We start from the raw sequence: 25,716 nt of genomic DNA on the forward strand, positions 1-25,716 counted from the left end.
ATTAAAAAATTATTGAACAATTATAGTTGATCAAATATCGATTCTGTCACCAGTTAAAAAAGCCTAAAAATTTCCTGTGCAACATTTGTCCAGTATTAATTGAATGACCAAGTCAAAATGATGCAAAAGCAACATGGTCACAAGTCAAATTTATTTGGTTACCTCATAGATCAGCTGAGCACACCTCATAGATCAGCTGAGCACACCTCATAGATCAGCTGAGCACACCTCATAGATCAGCTGAGCACATCTCATAGATCAGCTGAGCACACCTCATAGATCAGCTTAGCACACCTCATAGATCAGCTTAGCACACCTCATAGATCAGCTGAGCACACCTCATAGATCAGCTTAGCACACCTCATAGATCAGCTTAGCACATCTCATAGATCAGCTTAGCACACCTCATAGATCAGCTGAGCACACCTCATAGATCAGCTGAGCACACCTCATAGATCAGCTGAGCACACCTCATAGATCAGCTGAGCACACCTCATAGATCAGCTGAGCACACCTCATAGATCAGCTGAGCACACCTCATAGATCAGCTGAGCACACCTCATAGATCAGCTTAGCACATCTCATAGATCAGCTGAGCACACCTCATAGATCAGCTGAGCACACCTCATAGATCAGCTTAGCACACCTCATAGATCAGCTTAGCACACCTCATAGATCAGCTGAGCACATCTCATAGATCAGCTGAGCACATCTCATAGATCAGCCGAGCACACCTCATAGATGAGCTGAGCACACCTCATAGATCAGCTGAGCACACCTCATAGATCAGCTTAGCACACCTCATAGATCAGCTTAGCACATCTCATAGATCAGCTGAGCACACCTAATAGATCAGCTGAGCACACCTCATAGATCAGCTGAGCACATCTCATAGATCAGCTTAGCACACCTCATAGATCAGCTGAGCACATCTCATAGATCAGCTGAGCACACCTCATAGATCAGCTGAGCACATCTCATAGATCAGCTTAGCACATCTCATAGATCAGCTGAGCACACCTCATAGATCAGCTAAGCACACCTCATAGATCAGCTTAGCACACCTCATAGATCAGCTTAGCACACCTCATAGATCAGCTGAGCACACCTCATAGATCAGCTGAGCACACCTCATAGATCAGCTGAGCACACCTCATAGATCAGCTGAGCACATCTCATAGATCAGCTGAGCACACCTCATAGATCAGCTTAGCACATCTCATAGATCAGCTGAGCACACCTCATAGATCAGCTTAGCACACCTCATAGATCAGCTGAGCACACCTCATAGATCAGCTGAGCACACCTCATAGATCAGCTTAGCACATCTCATAGATCAGCTTAGCACACCTCATAGATCAGCTGAGCACACCTCATAGATCAGCTTCGCACACCTCATAGATCAGCTTAGCACACCTCATAGATCAGCTGAGCACATCTCATAGATCAGCTGAGCACACCTCATAGATCAGCTTAGCACACCTCATAGATCAGCTTAGCACATCTCATAGATCAGCTTAGCACACCTCATAGATCAGCTGAGCACACCTCATAGATCAGCTTAGCACACCTCATAGATCAGCTGAGCACACCTCATAGATCAGCTTAGCACATCTCATAGATCAGCTGAGCACATCTCATAGATCAGCTGAGCACACCTCATAGATCAGCTTAGCACACCTCATAGATCAGCTGAGCACACCTCATAGATCAGCTGAGCACACCTCATAGATCAGCTGAGCACATCTCATAGATCAGCTTAGCACATCTCATAGATCAGCTGAGCACACCTCATAGATCAGCTGAGCACACCTCATAGATCAGCTGAGCACACCTCATAGATCAGCTGAGCACACCTCATAGATCAGCTTAGCACACCTCATAGATCAGCTGAGCACATCTCATAGATCAGCTGAGCACGTCTCATAGATCAGCTGAGCACACCTCATAGATTAGCTGAGCACACCTCATAGATCAGCTTAGCACACCTCATAGATCAGCTGAGCACATCTCATAGATCAGCTTAGCACATCTCATAGATCAGCTGAGCACATCTCATAGATCAGCTTAGCACATCTCATAGATCAGCTGAGCACACCTCATAGATCAGCTGAGCACATCTCATAGATCAGCTGAGCACACCTCATAGATCAGCTGAGCACACCTCATAGATCAGCTGAGCACACCTCATAGATCAGCTTAGCACATCTCATAGATCAGCTGAGCACACCTCATAGATCAGCTTAGCACACCTCATAGATCAGCTTAGCACACCTCATAGATCAGCTGAGCACACCTCATAGATCAGCTTAGCACACCTCATAGATCAGCTGAGCACACCTCATAGATCAGCTGAGCACATCTCATAGATCAGCTTAGCACACCTCATAGATCAGCTGAGCACATCTCATAGATCAGCTGAGCACACCTCATAGATCAGCTTAGCACACCTCATAGATCGGCTGAGCACATCTCATAGATCAGCTTAGCACACCTCATAGATCAGCTTAGCACACCTCATAGATCAGCTGAGCACACCTCATAGATCAGCTGAGCACACCTCATAGATCAGCTTAGCACACCTCATAGATCAGCTTAGCACACCTCATAGATCAGCTGAGCACATCTCATAGATCAGCTGAGCACACCTCATAGATCAGCTTAGCACACCTCATAGATCAGCTTAGCACACCTCATAGATCAGCTGAGCACACCTCATAGATCAGCTTAGCACATCTCATAGATCAGCTGAGCACACCTCATAGATCAGCTTAGCACACCTCATAGATCAGCTGAGCACACCTCATAGATCAGCTGAGCACACCTCATAGATCAGCTGAGCACATCTCATAGATCAGCTTAGCACACCTCATAGATCAGCTGAGCACACCTCATAGATCAGCTGAGCACACCTCATAGATCAGCTTAGCACATCTCATAGATCAGCTTAGCACACCTCATAGATCAGCTGAGCACACCTCATAGATCAGCTTAGCACACCTCATAGATCAGCTTAGCACATCTCATAGATCAGCTGAGCACACCTCATAGATCAGCTTAGCACACCTCATAGATCAGCTGAGCACACCTCATAGATCAGCTTAGCACACCTCATAGATAAGCTGAGCACACCTCATAGATCAGCTGAGCACACCTCATAGATCAGCTTAGCACATCTCATAGATCAGCTGAGCACACCTCATAGATCAGCTGAGCACACCTCATAGATCAGCTGAGCACACCTCATAGATCAGCTGAGCACACCTCATAGATCAGCTGAGCACACCTCATAGATCAGCTGAGCACACCTCATAGATCAGCTTAGCACACCTCATAGATCAGCTGAGCACACCTCATAGATCAGCTTAGCACACCTCATAGATCAGCTTAGCACACCTCATAGATCAGCTTAGCACATCTCATAGATCAGCTGAGCACACCTCATAGATCAGCTTAGCACACCTCATAGATCAGCTGAGCACACCTCATAGATCAGCTGAGCACCAAATGCTCATGTTGAGCTATTGTGATCAGTGTATGCTCCCACTCTAAAGGCCATATTTTAAAATTAATTTTAATGAAATGTGGTACAAATATTTATTGTGCCAATATTTAGGTCAAGTTTGAATCTGTGTTGAGTAGAATCAAAGACTAGGTCACCATGTAAAATATTGGAAAAAGCTTGTTACCTCTCTAGAAGAAGCATTTATGACTGATTCTTGCTAAGATTTGGGTAGAATGTTTAATCTTGACAATATGTAGTCCAAGTTCAAATCTGAGTCACTTGTGTCCAAAAAATAGGCAAAGAAATAGGTAATTTTCTTTAAATTATCAATTTAACCCATTGATGCCTAGCGTCTAGAAAAAAGGCCTTGGCAAACAGCATAGACCCAGATGAGACGCTGCATGAGGTGGCGTTTCATCTGGATCTGCGCTGTTTGCTTAAAGGAATTTCTGTAAGAAATATTCTAAATATAGAAATAGATATACTAGATATTCCTAATTTTGGAAATAAATTGATCCAATTTAGAAGAATGGGAGAGTCCACTAGGCATAAATGGGTTAAGATAGACATGTACATATCTTTATATTCTTTTACGACAAAAAATATGTAACTAAAATATTCCTCAATAACAAGATGTGTTTGTGAAACACTATGTCATCCCCCCCCCCATATCTTTGACCTTGAAGTATGACCTTGACCTTTGACCACTCAAAATGTGCAGCTCCATGAGATACACATGCATGCCAAATATCAAATTGCTATCTTCAATATTGCGAAAGTTATGGCCAGTGTTAAAGTTTGACGCAAACAAACCAACAAACAAACAGGGCAAAAACAATATGTCCCCCAGTATAGACTGGGGGACATAAAAATAGGGCACCAAAAAGAGAATGAATGCATTTGTTTTGGTTTGCTTCAGGTCAGCTCATAGCGCATGTGAGCTGGCAGTGTCCGCAGTCGAACCCTGATATAGAGCTTTCTGGATACAACGTGCTCATTGATGGCAAACAGTATGGGAACCCCATGCACGAAGGAGTGAAAACTGTTAGAATCAAGGTAATGCTTAAGAAGTAGTTACTTCTGTCTGCAATTATCAGGTATGACTTAGCTAGAAGTTGCTATGAAAAAGGTTATTCAGCTTTCATAATACTTGACATTAATTTGAAGAAGACATTTCAATTTTAATGAAACTTCACAAAGCCAATCTTTTCCTTTTGAGTCAAGAAATTAAATTTTGAATAATTTCCATACACTTTATGTACTTTTGCCTTGCATTTGTTCATTAAAACATTTTTCCTCACATCAAGTTTTTTGTGTTTCCAACTGAAAATTAGGTAATAGGGAGTCAATATTTTTTAACAAAAGTACTTTCAGTCACATAACTACACCCTTTTCAATTGAGAAACTAATCACACAAAATTTACAGTTTAAACAAAAATAACCAAAGCAAATATTGCCAAGGAGATTCCTATATTGCGCCTCCCAAATGTTGCAGCTGGGTACAGAGCAGCCCATCTACAAGCTGACTATGGTAGCACTGACTGATAAGCCCTCGGCTGCCAGTGAGGAATCCAACTGCATCGACCTTCTCTCCGAGGCCTTCAGACCTTTCTCCTTCTACTGCTATCACAGCATACACAGCATTGGCAAACTGTAAGAGCGCTTTAGTTTTAAGTTTGCTGTCAAATTGTAATACCAATTATTGGAGGGAGTTATAAATGTTCCGTAGTCCATCTAGTACGCTTGCATGTTGAATATAGATACTTGATTTTCCATGAGATTTGCAATAATTGGCATGATTGTTTGCATTGGTAAAATCTGCTATAAATATTTAATTAATGAAGCACTTGTCATGGTTATAAAGTTTGTCCAAAAACATATTCATATAATTATGATGAATAAAATGTTAAATAGAAACAACTGCATCCGTCTAAAAGGAACCCTTCATTAGCATATGTGAGACTGGTGCCCCTATATGTGAGACTGGTGCCCCTATTTTCAGTTACCCAGACCAGGGCTGCTGTAAGTACCAGGACTCCATCGCGTACGAGAGACAGTTGGCCAAGAAGCTGGCCAATCAGGGGCTGCTCAAGAAGCATGTGCCCCCGCCCTCATGTAGCCTCTTGGACGTGTTTGAGGGCGAGTACAAGCCCCTCCTGCAGGGAACAAGTCGCCTTTTCCCTACGGCTATATTCTTCTGGACTCCATGGTATGCTACTAAAAATACTTGGCTTTAATAGGGAAAACACTGTTACAAATTATGTATATTAAATTAATATATTTTACCTGCTTTGCTAACCAACCTTTCCCAGTGCTTAAAAATGAAATAAGCTTAACAGAAAACGCACAAACACAAAAACATGTACCTAATACATTATTGTTGTCATATACCAGTATTTCCATCTTACATTTTTCTTTAATGTTTTTCCATCAGGTGTCTGCCGTCCCAGAAAATCATGAGTTACTACGCAAAATTTGCCAGAGAAACAAATAAGGAGTTCAACTTCATTGCGGTTGCATGTAACCTCTCTGGCACGGTGGTGAATAACCGCAAGGACCTGATCCACATGATCACGGCTAATGGGTGGAGGGAGGACGGGTCTATATGGCACGCTACCAGCCAGTGCGCGTCCTCCATCTATGAGGCCTCCAATCATATCTGGAAGAACACCACTGGGGGTAAGGCTGTATTAACTCTTTCAGTGCTGGAACCGTATTTTGAAGGCCTTTGCAAACAGTTTGGATCCAGATGAGACACCACAGAATGTGGTGTCTCATCATGATCCAAACTGTTTTCTATTCTGATAGTATTCTTTGAAAAAAAATGCTAATTTTAGAAATTCAGCAGACAAAGAAATTTCCCAGCATGCAAAGGGTTAAATGTCATTGGTGAATTAGATTTATCATTATGTAGAAGTGGTTTTCGATATGACAATGGTGTATTGTCCAAGAATGATTTGAAGATATGATGCCTTGAAAGTAAGCTATGATGATAGCCCAAGTGTGTAAAAAGCTCACATCATAGCGAAATTGACCAATTTAAAACACAAATTTGAAGAATAAAACTGGGGTCATCACCTCAGACCTGTCAAAATTAAAAAATATTTTGGTTGTCAGGGAGAGGATTGACTGGTTACACTATCTGGTGAAACCTCCCACTTGGCCCAGAATGTTTCTTCATGCAAGCAAATATAAATACACAGGCGTATGAACACAAAGACAAAGCAGATTTCTTTCCATGTCAGGTATCCAGCGAGATGCCAACGTTGAGACGGAGAGTAATGTAGACCTGACCGACCTGCTCGGCATTGCGGGAGTGCCTACCTTCCTCTTCATTCACCAGGAAGGTATGTACTGATTTGGCTTGTAGCTTGTTTTGGGGGATATTTTGTGGTATTAAACAGTTTGTTTGTCATATAATGGGTGTCAGTTAACCTGAGCTTACTTTTCCAGCTTCGTCAATAGAAAGTGTTTTAGTACCAAGTGCTCACGCTATGCCAGTAACTTACCCTACTTTAATCAGAGGTACAGACATGTTCTAACTGCCTATTCCTTACTGTGATGTTTCCAGGGTACATTGCCTGGCACGGTCGCTATGCTGCCTATGACTACAGCTCATTTGCTGCTTTCATGAGACACACATTTAGTGAGGTCACCGCTGTGCCGTGTCCAGTCTTCAAGTGCGACTCGTGCAAAAATGACACGGAGATCGATGATAATGCTATCGGTGAGACACATTGCTGTTGTTACATAAGTCAGGATTTGACACAAACAAATGAACAATTTATTTTCTATGCACTACAATCAACCTCTTGCTTCGTTTTTAACTGAATATCTCTCATCAATTAACTACAGTCGAAACTGACCTAACGGCCACCTGAATTTACCGGTCACCTGCAGACAACGGTCAGTCTGGAATCCCCCCGACGACAAACACTCTATATTACACCTGAATTTAACGGCCACCTGTCCATAACGGCCAACGGCCACTATATTCAACTCCGAAATTCATATTTGAACTGAAATCAACGGTCACGCGTCAATCGTCTCGAGTCGCGAAAATTAAAAACACTGCACATCATTTGTCCGTCTATTTTGCGGTTAAAGCGTTTGGTAGCGGTAATTGCCTTTGATATTATAAAAGCGGCCCACTGCGAGTAAACAAATAATAAGGTGTTGAGAAGGTTTGTTTTCCCGGCATAATTGTGGGGGTTTCTTCAACAGAAAATATGTCAGAGTTTTTGACACGTTTAAAGTAATAATCGCTAATTAAATGACCGCTAATTAGTACATTGTACTTACAATATTGAGTATCGATTTTAAAATAACATTTTCGGATCATTCTGTAAGAGAGCTTTATAGCGTTCACAACACTTTGAAAAGCAATCGGAATAATAAATCACGGAATAACAATGATAGGTGAACGTAAGTTCCTCACATTAGAGGAGCGAGACAAGTGTTTGAAACTGTTTGAATCTGGAAAAAGTTCGCGTGTAATAGCAAGTGAGCTCTGTGTTGGACATACGCAAGTGCAGAGCGTGCTTAAGCATAAGTGAGAAATTATGGAGGAGTATGAATCGAGTGCAAATGTGAGTTTGAGGCGTTGTATTTTGTATGAGGTTGTTGAATTAAAATGCTTTTTGTGTGATGTTTGCGTACGAATAAATTTTAACAAACGTTTTGCGTCTTTTTCTTATTAGAACGGTACAATATCACCGTACTATCGGTTTATGAAAGCGAATTTAGACTTGTACAGACGTGACGTCAACGGCACGTGACAAGTTTTATTTATTGAATGATCAAGATGCATGAGTAAACTATTATACTAGCGTTGATAAAGTCATTGCTTTAGTTTAATAACAATATGAAATTAAATCAATCTATAAGATATTATTCTGTATTTTTCAATGTACGTAAATTCTGTTATTATGCTTAGTTAACGGCAATGAGCATTTGTTTAACACCGCAAACGACTGGGTGGGGTAACGACGTAGCAATACTACCAACTGACAAACCATCTTAAATTGTGATCCGAATTCAACGGTCACCTGTGGACAACGGTCACTTTGGTCATTTCCCTTGACTGACCGCTGAATTCAGGTTTGACTGTATATAATACAATATATTCAAATGCGGGTTATTCAAACCACAGAAATACATACAGAGTTGTTCTTTTTTCCAGCAAATAAATAAATATTTTATGTGTCATAAAAACTTGACATTTGATATGGTAGAGAAAATGTGTCCACAAATATATATCAATATAAAAATTCTAGTATGATCTGTATCAGTTAATTTACATGTATTTAGGCAGCACAATCCAGGGATGTTTTTGTCCCCTACCGGTGAAACCAGAGGGGACTTATGGTATGCACTCCGTCTGTCTGTCTGTCAGTCTGTCAGTCAGTCAGTCTGTCTGTCACACTTTTCTGGATCCTGAGATAACTTTAAAAGTTCTTCATATTTTTTCATGAAACTTGAAACATGGATCGATGGCAATATGGAGATTATGCACTTCATTTCATTTTGTTCCTACCTCTGTCACCTTCACCAAAAATCTTCCCTTTTTTATACATCTCAAGCAAATGTTTAGAACTATAGAAGTAAAGCAATGTTGGTATTTAAAAGGGGAAAATCAGCTCAAATGAAGAATCACATCCTTGAACATTTATTTAAACTATACGTCTATGCTTTTCCTTGTTTCCAGAAACAGTGCTGGGTTTCATCACCACCCAGACACCCTTCAAGCACATTCAGATCAAACCGAGGCCCCAGTCTGCGAGATCAGACGAGGAACCTTCCATCTTCCTGAAGCGTAAACCCAAGCACCGCAGACACAAAGGGAAGATAACTGTGAACCAGCGCCCTTACTCGGCCCACTCCACAACCTATGCGTACTTGCTGAAGAGCCCGTACATGGAGAGGCAGACACCATCACCCAAGACCCACAAAGTGCTCATGAGACCAGCCAGCAGCAAGAATGTCCAGGTCGCCTACGAGACCTTGTGATGGATCAACAACCAGATATAAACTATACAGATAAAAGTCATGTTCAGTTTACAAGGACAATAAATCATAGGCAATAATGTTTATTTCAAGATCCCCCAAAAATGTAACAATAAATAATGACCATCTTGAGGACAAAATATTAAACAAATATTGTGAAGATGTTGTGGTCTGCTTTATTGTATAATATGAATTAATCCTAAAATTGTTAATGGGCAAATAGAAAACATTTTGGTGATATAGACCTGACCATCTTCAGTCCTGTGATTTTTATTTTGGTTTACATATTGAGATAAAAGAATCTTTTAATATTACCAGTGTTATGTTCATATAAACGTTTTACTGTGATAATTGTATATAATTTGAATAGTTGTCTCATTTAACTGTTTTACTTTATTACATATCTTGCATGTTCTGAAATCAACATTGCCACTGATAGGACCAGTAAATGTGGTTCTATACAACCACTGAGATCAAAACAAAAGACATTTGTATTATTTGTTTTTGATGTTTTTAGTAATATGTCTGTTATACATGTATTTTACAATTAAATGATTTGTGTGGTATGTATTATACTTGAGAGGAAATTGAAGTAGTGATCGGGTACGAGGGATTTATTTTCTGGTTTAATTTGCTGTTATGTAAGTCATTTATTACATTTTGAGCTGCCTTTAAAAAGCATACAACTAATGTAATCTGTCGGACACACAGTTTCTTTTGGTTTTGACAATAGTAATTAAATTATCAAATATTTATTTACATTTATGTAATCGTCTTTGTCTATTTGTAATGACATTTTTGTACTAAACTGTGATACATTGTGTTAGTCGTTTTCTGCATTGCATTTATATTTTGTTACTATATTTTTTTAATGTTAGAATACTTGGTGATATAAATCAAAACCATTATTTTTTGTTTTACCAGACTTGCCTGCAACGATGGTGTGTTGTATTATACATGTATTATTTTATTGATGTTTTTAATCATACTGTAACTATCATGAAGGTGTATTGTTATTCCACTTGTCAAGAATTCAGCTGTAAACATCAGCATCCGGTTGATCTGTTACGCTGCTATAGCGTTTCATTTGTTACACTGCTATAGCGTTTCATTTGTTACACTGCTATAGCGTTTCATTTGTTATGCTGCTATAGCGTTTGATTTGTTACGCTGTTATAGCGTTTAATTTGTTACGCTGCTATAGGGTTTGATTTGTTATGCTAATTTAGAGTTGGGTTTATCTATTACGCTGATGCTAAAATGTCAAGCTCAACTTTGGCTTTGAATATTCATTGCCAAGAAGTTTTATTTTAAAGACCGAAAGATTTTCATCTTACTTTTTTGTTTTCAATTTATGTTGACTTGTTTATCATGTTTGGCTTGGGTAGAATATTCAGTCCACCTAACCTTTATATTTTTTCTATCGAGTAGTTGGGTTGATGTGTCCTAGATTTTATTAGAAGTGACATTTGTGTAACAATTACCAATTTTATTAACTAGAAAACTTTTTAGATTCATTCACACATAAACTCAAATACAAAACTTATTTTATTTTGTGCATTTGGAATTAAAATAAAAAAGTTTGACAGTTGTTTTCCATCAGATTTGTTTTGTTCTTCATCAAAAGGACAGAGTATTTGATTGTCCCATCACATTCATTATTTTTAACACTATAATTTTGTGAATTGAATGTTCCAAGGTGTCATCAGCCCATATTTAAAGAAGGCTCATAAGTTATATGGCTTCATGGTACCGAAAAGATTTTTTTATATTTGTGGGATTACAAGTTTCAAGCGCTGTTTCTTGCTAGAAGACAGTACAAGATTAGCTAGAAAAGGTGTTTTGTTTACATGGCTTGTCATTTAGTTGTTTCCCTTGTTTACATGGCTTGTCATTTAGTTGTTTCCCTTTATTACATGTCTTGTCAATTAGTTTTTTTACAAGTACATGGTTTGTCACTTAGTTTTTCATGTGATGTTTTTCATGTCTAGGAGTTAATAATTCTACTAAATTGTAATAAAAATAGAAGTATAGACAAAATTGGTGTTGTATTTCTTTGTAACCTCAACAGGTCACACACATAATGGTGAGCTAGTGCATTCATATTTAGTTCACTTTAACAAAATATATGCAAAGTTAGACTAAGAAGTCAGACACAGATTGTTATAGAATAGATGGTTAATATTATGAATACAAACAAAGGTTTTTTTGACAGACTAAGTATGTACGTATTAATGTAATTAACATGACCACTACCAGTTGTTTATACTTAGTCGTTCACATAAGCTTTATTTGTATTCATAAAAAATGAGGCCAAAAAACCCTGGTGCGCTCACCTGAGAAACTTCATTGTTCTTTTCACAAGCTTTTAATATAGCAAGGAAAACTAACTCATTCCCTGGTGGCCGTGTTTTTAACAGACCAGAACCATTGTCACACTCTGCTGAGAGTAACTTCAAAGTTTCATAATCATCGGACAAAAATGTGTCTATAGCAGGGTTGATTTTATAGCCGTTATTTGGTCTTATTCACAATCACAAAGTTTTTGTCCTAAAGCCAATCCCAAAATTCTCTATAGATGGTTTGACATTAGATGTTTGGGAATATACATGAAGCTATTCAATGTAGAAATAAGTGTTTTTAAGTTGTATTAATCATTTTACCAATATGTTTATGATAACCATTTCCTGTTTTATTTCGATTTCATAAAATAATATTCAAATGTCATAAATCAAACAATAATTCAATTTCCAATTAAAGTAAATCGACGCTAAAAATTCCAATTTGATGGGTATAGGTTTTAACCACATTAAGGTGAGAAAAAGCCCTTTATACTATTCACAAGGTTTTATAATAGTCATATACGGAAAAGTGCCCCACCCCTTCACTTTAAAAAATTAAATTTAACAATTAAAAAAAAACTACTCCATCTAGATATCATTTAAACACATGTTCTAAGAAAGTTTCACAAAAGTTTGACAAAAAAGTGAATACAAGTTTACTCAAGCTTTTTCTTCAATTTGACTTACAGGCCTAGTTTGGCTCTCAGCTATTATTCTGAGTAATTAAATGGACTTTTTCACAGATTTTTGTATTGTTTAAAAAGGTCTTCAAATATATTAATCTATTAATGTTTATGCCCCCCTTCGAAGAAGAGGGGGTATATTGCTTTGCTCATGTCTGTCGGTCGGTCTGTCGGTCGGTCGGTCCACCAGGTGGTTGTCAGATGATAACTCAAGAACGCTTGGGCCTAGGATCATGAAACTTCATAGGTACATTGATCATGACTCGCAGCAGCCATGTTTTTCAAGCAAACGTAACCATTTTCGAACTCATCCAAGATATCATTGAAACCAATCTTCTGACCAAATATCATGAAGATTGGACAATAAATGTTGCCTCTAGAGTGTTAACAAGATTTTACTATAGCCATATATAGTTATATAAGGAAAAATGCCCCCCCCCCCCACCCTTGGCAGCCATGTTTTTCAAGCAAACGTTACCATTTTCGAACTCATTTAAGATATTATTGAAACCAATCTTCTGACCAAATTTCATAATGATTGGACAATAAATATGGCCTCTAGAGAGTGTACAAGGCAAATGTTGAGGTCGCACTACGCACGACGGACAAAAGGCGATCACAAAAGCTCACCATGAGCACGTTGTGCTCAGGTGAGCTAAAAAGAAATATTTTACAAATATTTTCAAAACCTTAACAAAATGTAAAGGTTTTAGCATGACGCAGACGGCGGACGACGAGCTGGCTATGACAATACCTCGGGTTTTCTCCGAAAACAGCCGGGCTAAAAACAACTTTAAAGACACCATTTTGCATGTGTTGCGTTTAATGAACAATTTCACCATATTTGAAAGCAATGAATTTCACATGAATAACACAATAATGCTTTCTAAATAAAGGAACACAAGCGTGTTTTGCTTTTCCTGATGAATACAGACAGTATTTCCTTATGTTCCACAGTTTTCATCGCACAGAAGAAATTTGCGCTTAAAATCAGATTTCTAAGTTGCTATTCCATCTTTGACACTAAATGTTGATCACTCGACTTAGTTTCTGCACACGATTCAGTAATAGATCTCCCTTCTTGATTGTCTCCTGAAGGTAAAATGGCAGAGAATTAATCTTTGTTGAATGGTCCATAGAAGAAAAGCTTTAAATAAATTCACAAATATTAATAAGTATGTCAGTAAATACCAGTTATTTAAAGCCTTGTGCATTACATGGCATATAGAAAACACATAGAACTGTGCACATGTCTGGTCAGAGCTCATTCTGCCACTGAAGCAATGTTCACACAAAAATAAATGTATTATTTTCAGTAAATCAAGCCCCTGTACAACAAAAAATAAGTCAATACTTATTAATTAAAAAGCATCAGGTTTAATAATGGCAGTAAATGACATTGATTTAAATGAAAACCATTGTGTTTGTTAGAAAGGTAATAACTATTAACACGTTTGTGTTCAAAAGTGCATGGGGTAAATGAAATAGAGGATATTTATTGGATTTGATGGAATATCAATTTTATTGCACGAGTGATCATATAAAATAATATTTTCACGAGTAGCACAGCCATGAGTGAAAATATATATTTTCTATGATCACGAGTAAATTAAAATCGATATTCCATCCAATCCAAATAATTTTAATTTTATTTTATGCTTTTTTCACCGTTTATTTACATTGTAAAAGAGTTCAACTGGATAATTTTGCTGGATTTATGACGTCATTTTGTTGAAAAAATGACGTTATTTCACAGTAAAACAGTGAAAAATATCGATATTTTTCAATGTTTGAAACAGTGAAATATCAGTTTTAATTCACTGATATTTCTCTATAAACCACAAGAAAGCATGAAATAAATTTATATTATCCAAGTGTAGAACTTTTAGTTAAAAGTTTTGTTTTTTTAATGTTTGTGGGCGTTTTGCCATGTCTCACCTGATACTGCCAGTTCTTGCTGTCTGGTCTGTTGGTCTCAACAATGCCTCCAACCTTGTCAATCTTGCAGTGTAAGCGGCCTGCTGCTATGAACCGAGACAGCTCCCTGGTAAGAAAAAACTTAATTTAAATGAAGATTTAAAACATTTAAAATTAAAACAAAATTAACAAGGGACAAAATTGTCACAAAACCAGGTTTTCATTGTGAAAAAAAATCTGATAAAGGGAGAAAACTCAAACTGAACTTTTGAAATGAACAAACAAAATTAACCCCCTTTGTAAGTTTTTTTTTTTTTTTAATCTATTTCTAGTCGTGGCGACCTTGACATTGGAGATATTGACGTGATTATTTCGTGCGACACACCGTCCCATGATGGTGAACAAATGTGCCAAATGATTTTAAAATCTCACAATGAATGACATAGTTATGGCCAGGACAAGCTCATTTATGGCCATTTTTGACCTTTGAACTCAAAGTGTGACCTTGATCTTGGAGATATCGACGTAATTATTTCGCGCGACACACCATCCAATGATGGTGAACAAATGTGCCAAATGATTTTAAAATCTGACAATGAACGACATAGTTATGGCCCGGACAAGCTTGTTCCGCCCGCCCGCCAGCCCGCCCGCATTCGCCAATCTAATAACCAGTTTTTTCCTTCGGAAAACCTGGTTAATAATTTTGGGGATGCCTTTTAAAAAAAGGACATCAACAATACTTGAAAACAATGCGGTCTACTGCTATGTACGCAGCATATATATTGTAATAAAAGAAGTAGTATAAAGTAGCAGATCATATAAAACAAGAGTACCGCAGTGGGAGACATATGCCCCTAGCAGATCATATAAAACAAGAGTACCGCAGTGGGAGACATATGCCCCCAAACCGTGCTTTGAACTAGTGACCCCAATTTCAATAGGGGTCATTTACTGTCCAAGGCCAATGCACATGAGAACTATCAAGACAATCGATCAATTTGTTGACCAGTTATTGATCCGAAACAATTTTCACACTTATTATGACAGTGACCTTGACCTTTGACCTAGTGACTTCAATTTCAATAGGGGTCATCTACTGTCCAAGGTAAATGCACATGTGAAGTTTCAAGCCAATCGGTCTATTCGTTGACGAGTTATTGATCGGAAACCATTTTCAAACTGATTGTGACAGTGACCTTTGACCTAGTGACCCCAATTTCAATAGGGGTCATATACTGTCCAAGGCCAATGCACATGTCAAGTTTAAAGCAAATCGGTCAATTCAATGACAAGTTATTGATCGCAAACGCACTGGTCTACAGACAGACGGACCATATGACATGCAGCAAAACAATATACCCTTTCTTCTTCGAAGGGGGGGGGGGGGGGGGGGGGGCGCATACAAATTTGCTTTAAGGCATGACAGTAGCTTTCTGATGAATGATAATATATAAACACAATGTTGACTATACATGCATTTACTAATTTGCTTCAATGCTGACTTACTGGTCAACAAATGCAATCGTGACTCCAAAGGCGTTGGCCATGTATTCAAGGGTAAGACTGCTGTAGGACTCTAGTAGCTGGTTGTAAGCCACAATCCTCATCTCACGTACATAGTAGCGGTAGTGAGGACTCAAGTAGCGGTCAAACTTCATCATCTCCTCTACCTGGGCTGTACAGCAAGTCAGGTTAGTTAAGTCTCATACAGAATACTCATTTTTCATTGGATTAGTGGGTCATAATGTATTTCTTGTATATAAGATCAGTAGCATTAAATATCCAGTGAATTAAAATAATCTTTTAAAATTAAAATTAAATGAAACCTTGAAAAGCAACCATTCAATAGAGTATATGTTTAGTTGTATAATTATTTTTTTAAACCTATTTATTAAAGCTCGATTGCATAACAAGCCTAAGGCTTATATGAAACGCTCTCGAGTCCGTTTCCTTGGTGTCTATGGGGGAGATTTAAAGAACGCTCCCACAGTTGGGATCGAACCAGTGACCTCCCGATTGCTAGGAAGACACCATATCCACTACACCACGGCAACCTTGTATAATTTGGTTAATATCAAAGGGAAAAAATGGTAAGTGGCAAGATTAAGTACATACATGGCTTCTTACTGACACCTAACCCTTGGATGGCAGGTAAATAACACCACATGATAAACTTTCTCTGTATTCAACATTCAACCAATATTCACTATTCATACCCAGTGATCTGAAGAACTCTCCGTAGTGTGTATCGTACAGAGAGAACAGGTAGGAGCGTATCTTGGGCAGGCTGTGTAACACTTCCAGGATCTCGGCTCCTTTCACTACCTAAAATAGGCAGCAAACTCAGACTACAAGAATCATGTGAAATAGGCAGCCAACTCCCTCTACAAGAATCATGTGAAATAAGCAGCCAACTCCCACTACAAAAATCATGTGAAATAGGCAGCCAACTCACACTACAAGAATCATGTGAAATAGGCAGCCAACTCACACTACAATTATCATGTGAAATAGGCAGCCAACTCACACTACAAGAATCATGTGAAATAGGCAGCCAACTCACACTACAAAAATCATGTGAAATAGGCAGCCAACTCACACTACAATTATCATGTGAAATAGGCAGCCAACTCACACTACAAGAATCATGTGAAATAAGCAGCCAACTCACACTACAATTATCATGTGAAATAGGCAGCCAACTCACACTACAAGAATCATGTGAAATAGGCAGCCAACTCACACTACAAAAATCATGTGAAATAGGCAGCCAACTCACACTACAATTATCATGTGAAATAGGCAGCCAACTCACACTACAAGAATCATGTGAAATAGGCAGCCAACTCACACTACAAAAATCATGTGAAATAGGCAGCCAACTCACACTACAATTATCATGTGAAATACTGTGAAACCATTTATTTTCGACAGCACAAAATTTCGTCATTTTTATTAAAATGACGATTTCGTCAGCACTTAAATTCGCCGATTTCTGATTTTGAATTTTAAAAAATGCGTCAGTCAATATCCGATTTGTGTGTAATACATATTCGCGATCAATCGAAGTTGCGAAAAATCGTGGTACGAATGCGGGAGCACACTTGAGAATCACTGCAGGAGGTGGGGCCTGTTTGTCACATGCCAATTAACTAGTTTTGTTTTCAAGGGACAGTAATGGACCCTCTTAATGTATGCCATTCACACGTTCATTGTTATGATTAGCGGACAAGTGGGATCGAATACCCGTTAACGAGTGTTTGTAACAACGAAGCCAATTGCCAATTAATCTTATTCTATAATTATAATTGCCATACTGATAACAATCGTACCTTTATCGGCACCAATTAGGGAAGGTGCGAACAATATTGGTTTATAACTAGTGTAAGGAAATTATTTTGTCACTTTTCAATAAAGTTTCAAGCGTTTTGCATCGTACATTTTTGATAATTTTAAGAACAGTAATTGGTCTCAAATGTCACTGGGTTTTTTTTTCAAATAAAATGCTTTTTTATTCTGATATCAACATTAAAATTATAAACTCTATGTGTGTGTTTGTTCTTAAAAAGTAAACTACCGGTAAATAAATCAATAATGTCAATAGTTTAAAAATAAATAAATTGATACATATAAATAGTAATAAGTGTGGTTATGGGCAAACAATCAAACAACAAACAGCAATTAAATATTCTTTATCAATTTGTGATAAATACGCATGTTGATCACACATCGTCATCTTTTCATTGGTTTATTGTCTTTCATCGGCATTCTCTGCGTGATGGCTAATATGCAACACCCCTGAAAAACACAATGCACCTAATGGGTAATAAAGTTATAAACAATAAGCGCTTATTCATTACCATTCTACATAAACGAAATCAACGCATTCGATACAGCTGTACTGCACACGCGTTTTAAAGAAGTGTAACGTGTCAGTTAAGTACATTGTGTAATCTACATCCCTTTGTGTCAAAACCGGATTAATCTTGATTACGAAACAGCAGTGAATGTGTGCATGGATTATGTTGGAATTTAATGCCTAATGTATACGGTAAAGTTTTAAAATATTGTTCAACTTAGTGTTTGTTTTTGTTCAAACATAGAGCATGATTGTTCGTTAGGATCTTAAATTCGCCGATCGGTCGACTGACGAAATTTATTAAAATTAATGCCTGACGATTAATAATGGTTTCACAGTAGGCAGCAAACTCACACTACAAGAATCATGTGAAATAGGCAGCCAACTCACACTACAAGAAGCATGTGAAATAGGAAGCCAACTCACACTACAATAATCATGTGAAATATGCAGCCAACTCACACTACAAGAATCATGTGAAATAGGCAGCCAAATCACACTTCAAGAATCATGTGAAATAGGCAGCCAACTCACACTACAATTATCATGTGAAAAGGCAGCCAACCCACACTTCAAGAATCATGTGAAATAGGCAGCCAACACACACTACAAGAATCATGTGAAATAGGCAGCCAACTCACACTACAATAATCATGTGAAATAGGCAGCAAACTCACACTACAAGAATCATGTGAAATAGGCAGCCAACTCACATTACAATAATCATGTCAAATAGTCAACTTAACGCTGAACAAAATTGCTGAGTAGGCCAACTTAACACAGAACAAAATTGCTGAGTAGGTCAACTTAACACTGAACAAAATTGCGGGGTAGGTACACACAAACCTGTTGTGACTCACCTTTTCCCGCAGTTTTGGCCTCTCTAGAGCAATGCTACTACAGAGGATGGTGTATGTGTTGTGACTCACCTTTTCCCGCAGTTTTGGCCTCTCTAGAGCAATGCTGCTACTGAGGACGGTGTATGTGACAAAGGTCTGGTAGTCCATGAGCTCATATGAGGTGAATGTGGCTACTGTATCAAGGAACAGGGTGGCAGCCTGCTTGAAGTCTCGTACAGACATGCAGTACACACCCCGGTACACCTTGAGACGGTTCCTGCGGTCCCAGTCTCCTCCCTCGTCTATTAAACTATCAATGAAATAAAATTCATTTACATGATTTTTACATTTTTACTACTTCTTTGCTCAGTTAAGAATCCACAAACCTGTGGTATTCAGCCTAATTCTACATATTTTAAGTCATGCGATGTAATCAGATAATAAGTTCTTCTGTTAGGAGTCTAACTGCTTTCAGACTGGTCAGGTTTCGTAGCGTGCAGTTTTAAGTAGATTCTGAGAAGTCCAAAAGTAGTGAGAGCATGAAAGTTTGTATCCATTATTTTGGAAGATGACATGTTCTCATGACAATTTGTATTGAAGCGTCAATTTACCTTAAAGTGGGAAGAAACAATATCTTGAGCAATATTATTTTTGTAATTATTGCACATACTACATAAAAATGAATTTGTCAACCAAAGCAAATCAATAAAAAAGTTTTAACAAATAGCTCAGTGTTTTTTTTCATTCAAAATCGGGTCCAGTAATCGGCCCCATTTCCAAAATATATATTTTTTTAGAACTGAATATTTTATTCAACTCCGATCCATATAGGTACAACCTTAGTAAATATATAATACTGAAAACACTGATATTCTCAATTTTGAAGCATTTTTTAGCAAAACAACAACACTAATTTCCCAAAGTAAGTCAAAACGCTGCAATTTTTTCCAATCCAAATGGACCCGGACCCATTCCCAAAATGGTGAAAAAAAACACACTGTAGCTTTAATTGTACATTGAACACCTCTTATGTTCAAACATCACAATGTCAAACCACTTGCACTACTTACGCAGTTAGGACAGTATTTCCGAAAAAAAAGAAGATGTGTTTGATATTGGCGAAATAACAGCTATAAAATCAGCTAAACAAAGTCGAGGAGCAGGCAATTTAAACACTGAACATACGTCTGAGCCTTCTCTAGGTTTCTGGTAATGAGATCATGGTCCATGTAGAACAGCCCAATGCGTATCAGGTGGAACACAAGGTCCAGTCTGTAACCCAGGGTCACTGTTTTCTCCTGGGTGAGACGGAACTGGGTCAGACACGCTTCCTGTGGCACAATAACTCTTACATTATACTAAAATACAACAGTATATGAAACCATTCTTAAATAAGCATGCAACTAATGCAATAAAAAACAGTTTTATCAGAAAATGGCCTCTATGTCTACTTCAAATCAGTAAAATAAAAGAAAAACCAAATGTTTCCTTCAATAAGCACTGATGACCCAGTTGTACACAATGCCAGTCTTGATTGATTGGCCCATTTGAGTAAGTTTTACAGCACTGATGCCCCAGTTGTACACAATGCCAGTCTTGATTGATTGGCCCATTTGAGTTGTACACAATGTCAGTGTTGATTGATTGGCCCATTTGAGAAAGTCTTAGTTGGAAATGAGGTCAATGTCAAGGTCAAAATGAGGTCATGTGATGTGAATTCAACTGCATTTAGTAAGTAGAATTGATGTTAAACCGTTAAACAAACTGTCACTTTGGGATAACCAAGAAATTTGACCTTCTGAATAAGCTCAAAACAAGGTCGGTGTTGAGGGTCAAAACAAGGTAGGGTGATGTGATTGTGTTGAGATTATTCATAGATAATATCCATGTAAGTTAGTATCAAAGCTTGTATGAAGCAGCGGGTTTTTCCTCCTTTATAAAGTACTGGAAAATGTTACTTTCCCAATTGGGAAAAAACTACACATTTCCAAATTACTGTGAAAAAAATTCCCAATGAAAGTTTTTCCACAAAAATATTTATTTTTTTATTTTTTTTTATTTTATAAATAAAATGCAACATTACTTTCCCTATGCAGCTCTATAGCTTGAACCTAAAGGAAATATAATATTGACAACTTGACAACACTTAGTTATCAATTTAAAAGTATTTGGGAAGTAAAAAATCAAATACACATTTTCAGCATTTTCATTAAAAAATCACACACAAATACACCTCAGGTTTCTGGACTTGCATATAACAAGTGGTGTAAGCTTCATCCCTGGAAATTGAACAGGAGTTTTACATGAACGAAATCTATTTTCATAAACGATGAAAGTTTGTTACAAAAGTTGCAATTCAATTACTGTTTTGACATAATGGATGATTGCTTATAAATCTTTTATATTGCCTGCAACAACACTGACTAGCAATTTGTCATTGTTGACATCTTATCAGCGATAAAGACCTACCAGGTATTGATTTTGTCATGCGCAAATGCTTTGGCGACATGTCCGAAATAGAGACAATAAAGCAGATTGATTTGAGTGCTTACTTTTCGAACCTTGAAACAAATGACTTGTGACCGATTTACACAGGTAGAAAATTGCTTTAAGCGTGAAATATACTTCCATTGGCCGTTTTAGACAAGTGACAGTTATTTTCAGGAGTAATATAGAAGGATTTTCATAAGGGGGTCAGGGGTTCTGAAATAAGCTGTCTGAGTTGTCCAAATCATCAAGTTCCCCTTCCGGACAAGCAGTTTCTGAGTTGTCCAAGTCATCAAGTTCCCCTTCCGGACAAGCAGTTTTCTGAGTTGTCCAAGTCATCAAGTTCCCCTTCCGGACAAGCAGTTTTTGAGTTGTCCAAGTCATCAAGTTCCCCTTCTGGACAAGCAGTTTTTCAAAGCTGGCTTGTCCGGGGACAAGTAAAATTTTGGTGGTAAACATTTCTTGAGAACAAAAAACTACTCCATTTTCCGATAATCAAAAACGAAGTTTATATAAATAGCTAATGATTAATCTGCGGACTGGCACAACTGCAAGGTAGGTAATTTTCCGATAATAATTATTTCATGTTGTAAACAGGTCCACGTGGTTAGAAAGCAATAGCCAATCACGCATAAGATAACATTTCTGGTACATTGCAAATGGCAGCATACATGTTCTACCGACATGCAGCGAACAAAAGTTTATGTTTGTATTATTTGTTTAATTAGTGATGATCTTTTCCTTTATCTATCTTAAAAGTACGGACAAGTACTTCTATAGTACGGACAAGTGAATTTGTGGGTCCAACTTGTTCGTGGACAAGTAGACTCTTAAAATATTTCAGAACTCCTGGGGGTATCAAGACTGACAGCTGTATGCAAGTGCCTGTCATTCTTAGTGGCCACTAAGTCAGGTGAAAAATTGCTTTAAGAGAGAATTATACTGTCCGTTGTCAGTTTTTAGGCAGGAGACAGTTATTCTCCGGTGTAATGTAGAAGGATTTTTGAAGGGGGAAAATTCAGACTGACTGCTGTATGCAGGTGGACTGTTGTTCTCAGGTGGCCACTAAGTCATGTTTGACTGTATTCACAATACAAAAAATATTTACCTTATCACCAATACTACACAAGTATTCTGCCTTTTTCAGCATGTTCTCGCGAATTTCTGACTCTCCAAGATTTTTTCTCTGCATCAGCAACAGCATCATCCAGTTTTTTCAGCTGTGCTGTGTTAGCGTTCTTCATTTTGTCAAGAGAGGCTTGTCTACACTCCACCCCAGCTCTTTACACAGTTCTGTGTAAAATGGAGCCATATCTGTGGATTGAATAATGAGTATACACTTATTGGTATTATATATATACAATATTCAGATTAAAAGAGTTAATTTAAACGTATTTATTTTACCTTGATTCCATAAAAAGCCTAAGGCTTATTTGAAACGATCTCAAGTCCTGGAACTAGAACCAGTACTTGTTGTCAATGGGGGGAAATCTAAAGAACGCTCCCACGTGGGGATCAAACCCGTGACCTACCACTTGCTAGGTTGACACCATATCCACCAAAACACTGCAACCCAACTCTTTACAAGGGCTGTTTGTAAAACATGCATGCCCCCCATATTGGGCCGTCAGTTGTAGTGGCAAGCCATTGTGTGAATACGTTTTTTGTCACTGTGACCTTGACCTTTGACCTGAAAATCAATAGGGGTCATCTGCCAGTCATGATCAATGTACCTATGAAGTTTCATGATCCTAGGTGTAAGCTTTCTTGAGTTATCATCCGGAGAACCATTTTACTGTGTCAAGTCACCGTGACCCTTGACCTTTGACCTAGTGACCTGAAAATCAATAGGGGTCATTTGTGAGTCATGATCAATGTACCTATGAAGTTTCATGATCCTAGGCGTAAGCTTTCTTGAGTATCATCCAGAAACCATTTTACTGTGTAGAGTACACCGTTACCTTGACCTTTGACCAAGTGACCTGAAAATCAATAGGGGTCATCTGCGAGTCATGATCAATGCACCTATAAAGTTTCATGATCCTAGGCGTAAGCGTTCTTGAGTTATCATCCGGAAACCATTTTACTGTGTCAAGTCACCCTGACCCTTGACCTTTGACCTAGTTCTCTGAAAATCAATAGGGGTCATCTGCAAGTCATGATCAATGTACCTATGAAGCTTCATGATCCTAGGCGTAAGCGTTCTGAGTTATCATCCGTAAACCATTTTACTGGTTCTAGTCACCGTTGACCTTGACCTTTGACCTAGTGACCTTAAAATCATTAGGGGTCATCTGCGAGTCATGATCAATGTACCTATGAAGTTTCATGATCCTAGGCATAAGCGTTCTTGAGTTATCATCCGGAAACCATTTTTATGTGTCGAGTCACCGTGACCTTGACCTTTGACCTAGTGACCTAAAAATCAATAGGGGTCATCTGCGAGTCATGATCAATGCACCTATGAAGTTTCATGATCCTAGGCGTAAGCGTTCTTGAGTTATCATCCGGAAACCATTTTACTGGTTCTAGTCACTGTGACCTTGACCTTTGACCTAGTGACCTTAAAATCAATAGGGGTAAGCGTTCTTGAGTTATCATCCAGAAACCATTTGGTGGACGGACGGACCGACCTACCGACATGAGCAAAACAATATACCCCCTCTTCTTCGAAGGGGGGCATAAAAAGAGTTCTGTTCCTAAGCAACCTCTTCTGAATTTGGTTATAAATTATAAGGGAAAGTGTATTAATAATATGAATATATATATTTTTAAGAATATGAGTAAAATTTCCACAATTTATATATTATTGTTTCATGTACATGAACTATATTATAGTAATTTTAAGACAGATGTGTGCATTTACAGCAATTCAATGTGTATATGCAGAAGGATAAGTATTTATTCTACCAATCAAGAATAGAATAAAATGTACATATTCAATGTGTAGAAGTAATTTACCTACATGTATGGAAAAAAAGGGATGTGTTTGTCAGAAACACAATGCCCCCTACTACGCCGCTTTGAAGCCATATATTTTACCTTTGACCTTGACGGATGACCTTGACCTTTCACCACTCAAAATGTGCAGCTCCATGAGATACACATGCATGCCAAATATGAAGTTGTTATCTTCAATATTGCAAAAGTTATGACCAAGGTTAAAGTTTTGGGACAGAATGGCAGAGTGACAGAATGACAGACAGGCCAAAAACAATATACCAGTATACGGACCATACAACCATGGACCATACGGCCCAGACCATACATCCCAGATTGTGTGGACCATACGGACCATATGTCTTTACCCCATGTAGATTATTAAAATACACGAAATATTTCACTGCTTAGTATTCTGTGATACTATACATGAATTAAAACTGAGAAAAGCAGGTAATGAAACATTTGTGTTCATGATTATTTCAATAAAGTTATTCATTTTCTCAGATTTGTAACATTGAATTAGGCGTAACAAAAGTAATTGTTTGTTTCCGGTGGCCCGACCCTACCTAACTTTGTGCCGCCGGTCCTTATCTTTTTTTTGCCCAAAATTCGAAAAAAATCGGAATGCTTAGTTTTCGGCGAATCTCAATAAACTTGTCTACGTTATCCGCATATCATTTTTATTGTTATTGAAGCGCATGTGGTAGCTGGCCAATCAGTAATAAGTTTGCTCACACATAATATTGGGTCATTAATGCCCAGACACTGAACACTTGGAATACACAGTCAGTTGATCTTGTCGTCTGCCAACAATATAGCGGCCGATGGCAAACGTCATATTTAAAGATTAACAAATCAAAAGAAGCGTACCAATAAATAAATTATTTCTAAACTGATTACTTAACACCTTTCTCCCGACTATCAATCTGAATAAATGATGATAACAATTAGTTCTATTTCGACGATTTTACCCCTTTTTGCCGATTATCGTTTGAAATTAAAAGGTGATAATTAAGTTGTTTTTTACCCACAAAAAAATGCTATTGTAAAGCAATATGTCAACCAAATTGTATATTTGCTAGGTTTTGCAATGTCTGCAGTCAAACGATATGCACATTTTATTTAATGTGGC

At 37.9% G+C, this 25,716-nt stretch overlaps 2 protein-coding genes across 2 annotated transcripts in view; one reads left to right on the forward strand and one right to left on the reverse strand.

Annotated features, from left to right (window-relative positions):
* The window catches only part of LOC127831684 (uncharacterized), a 126,025-nt gene extending 114,474 nt beyond the window's left edge, over positions 1 to 11,551 (forward strand). Inside the window, 7 exon segments of the mRNA XM_052356705.1 lie at positions 4,425 to 4,561; positions 5,001 to 5,158; positions 5,508 to 5,714; positions 5,940 to 6,184; positions 6,751 to 6,852; positions 7,077 to 7,232; positions 9,213 to 11,551. Coding sequence (XP_052212665.1) covers positions 4,425 to 4,561; positions 5,001 to 5,158; positions 5,508 to 5,714; positions 5,940 to 6,184; positions 6,751 to 6,852; positions 7,077 to 7,232; positions 9,213 to 9,514 — 1,307 coding nt within the window. The 3' untranslated portion in view covers positions 9,515 to 11,551.
* Positions 11,552 to 13,341: 1,790 nt separating this feature from the next.
* Positions 13,342 to 25,716, reverse strand: part of LOC127831688 (26S proteasome non-ATPase regulatory subunit 6-like) — a 42,331-nt gene continuing 29,956 nt past the window's right edge. Inside the window, 9 exon segments of the mRNA XM_052356713.1 lie at positions 13,342 to 13,628; positions 14,475 to 14,580; positions 15,963 to 16,131; positions 16,673 to 16,781; positions 19,245 to 19,464; positions 20,340 to 20,485; positions 22,750 to 22,824; positions 22,826 to 22,890; positions 22,893 to 22,955. Coding sequence (XP_052212673.1) covers positions 13,560 to 13,628; positions 14,475 to 14,580; positions 15,963 to 16,131; positions 16,673 to 16,781; positions 19,245 to 19,464; positions 20,340 to 20,485; positions 22,750 to 22,824; positions 22,826 to 22,890; positions 22,893 to 22,955 — 1,022 coding nt within the window. The 3' untranslated portion in view covers positions 13,342 to 13,559.

The sequence above is a fragment of the Dreissena polymorpha genome, chromosome 5, assembly GCF_020536995.1.
Source record: "Dreissena polymorpha isolate Duluth1 chromosome 5, UMN_Dpol_1.0, whole genome shotgun sequence".
NCBI lineage: Eukaryota > Metazoa > Mollusca > Bivalvia > Myida > Dreissenidae > Dreissena > Dreissena polymorpha.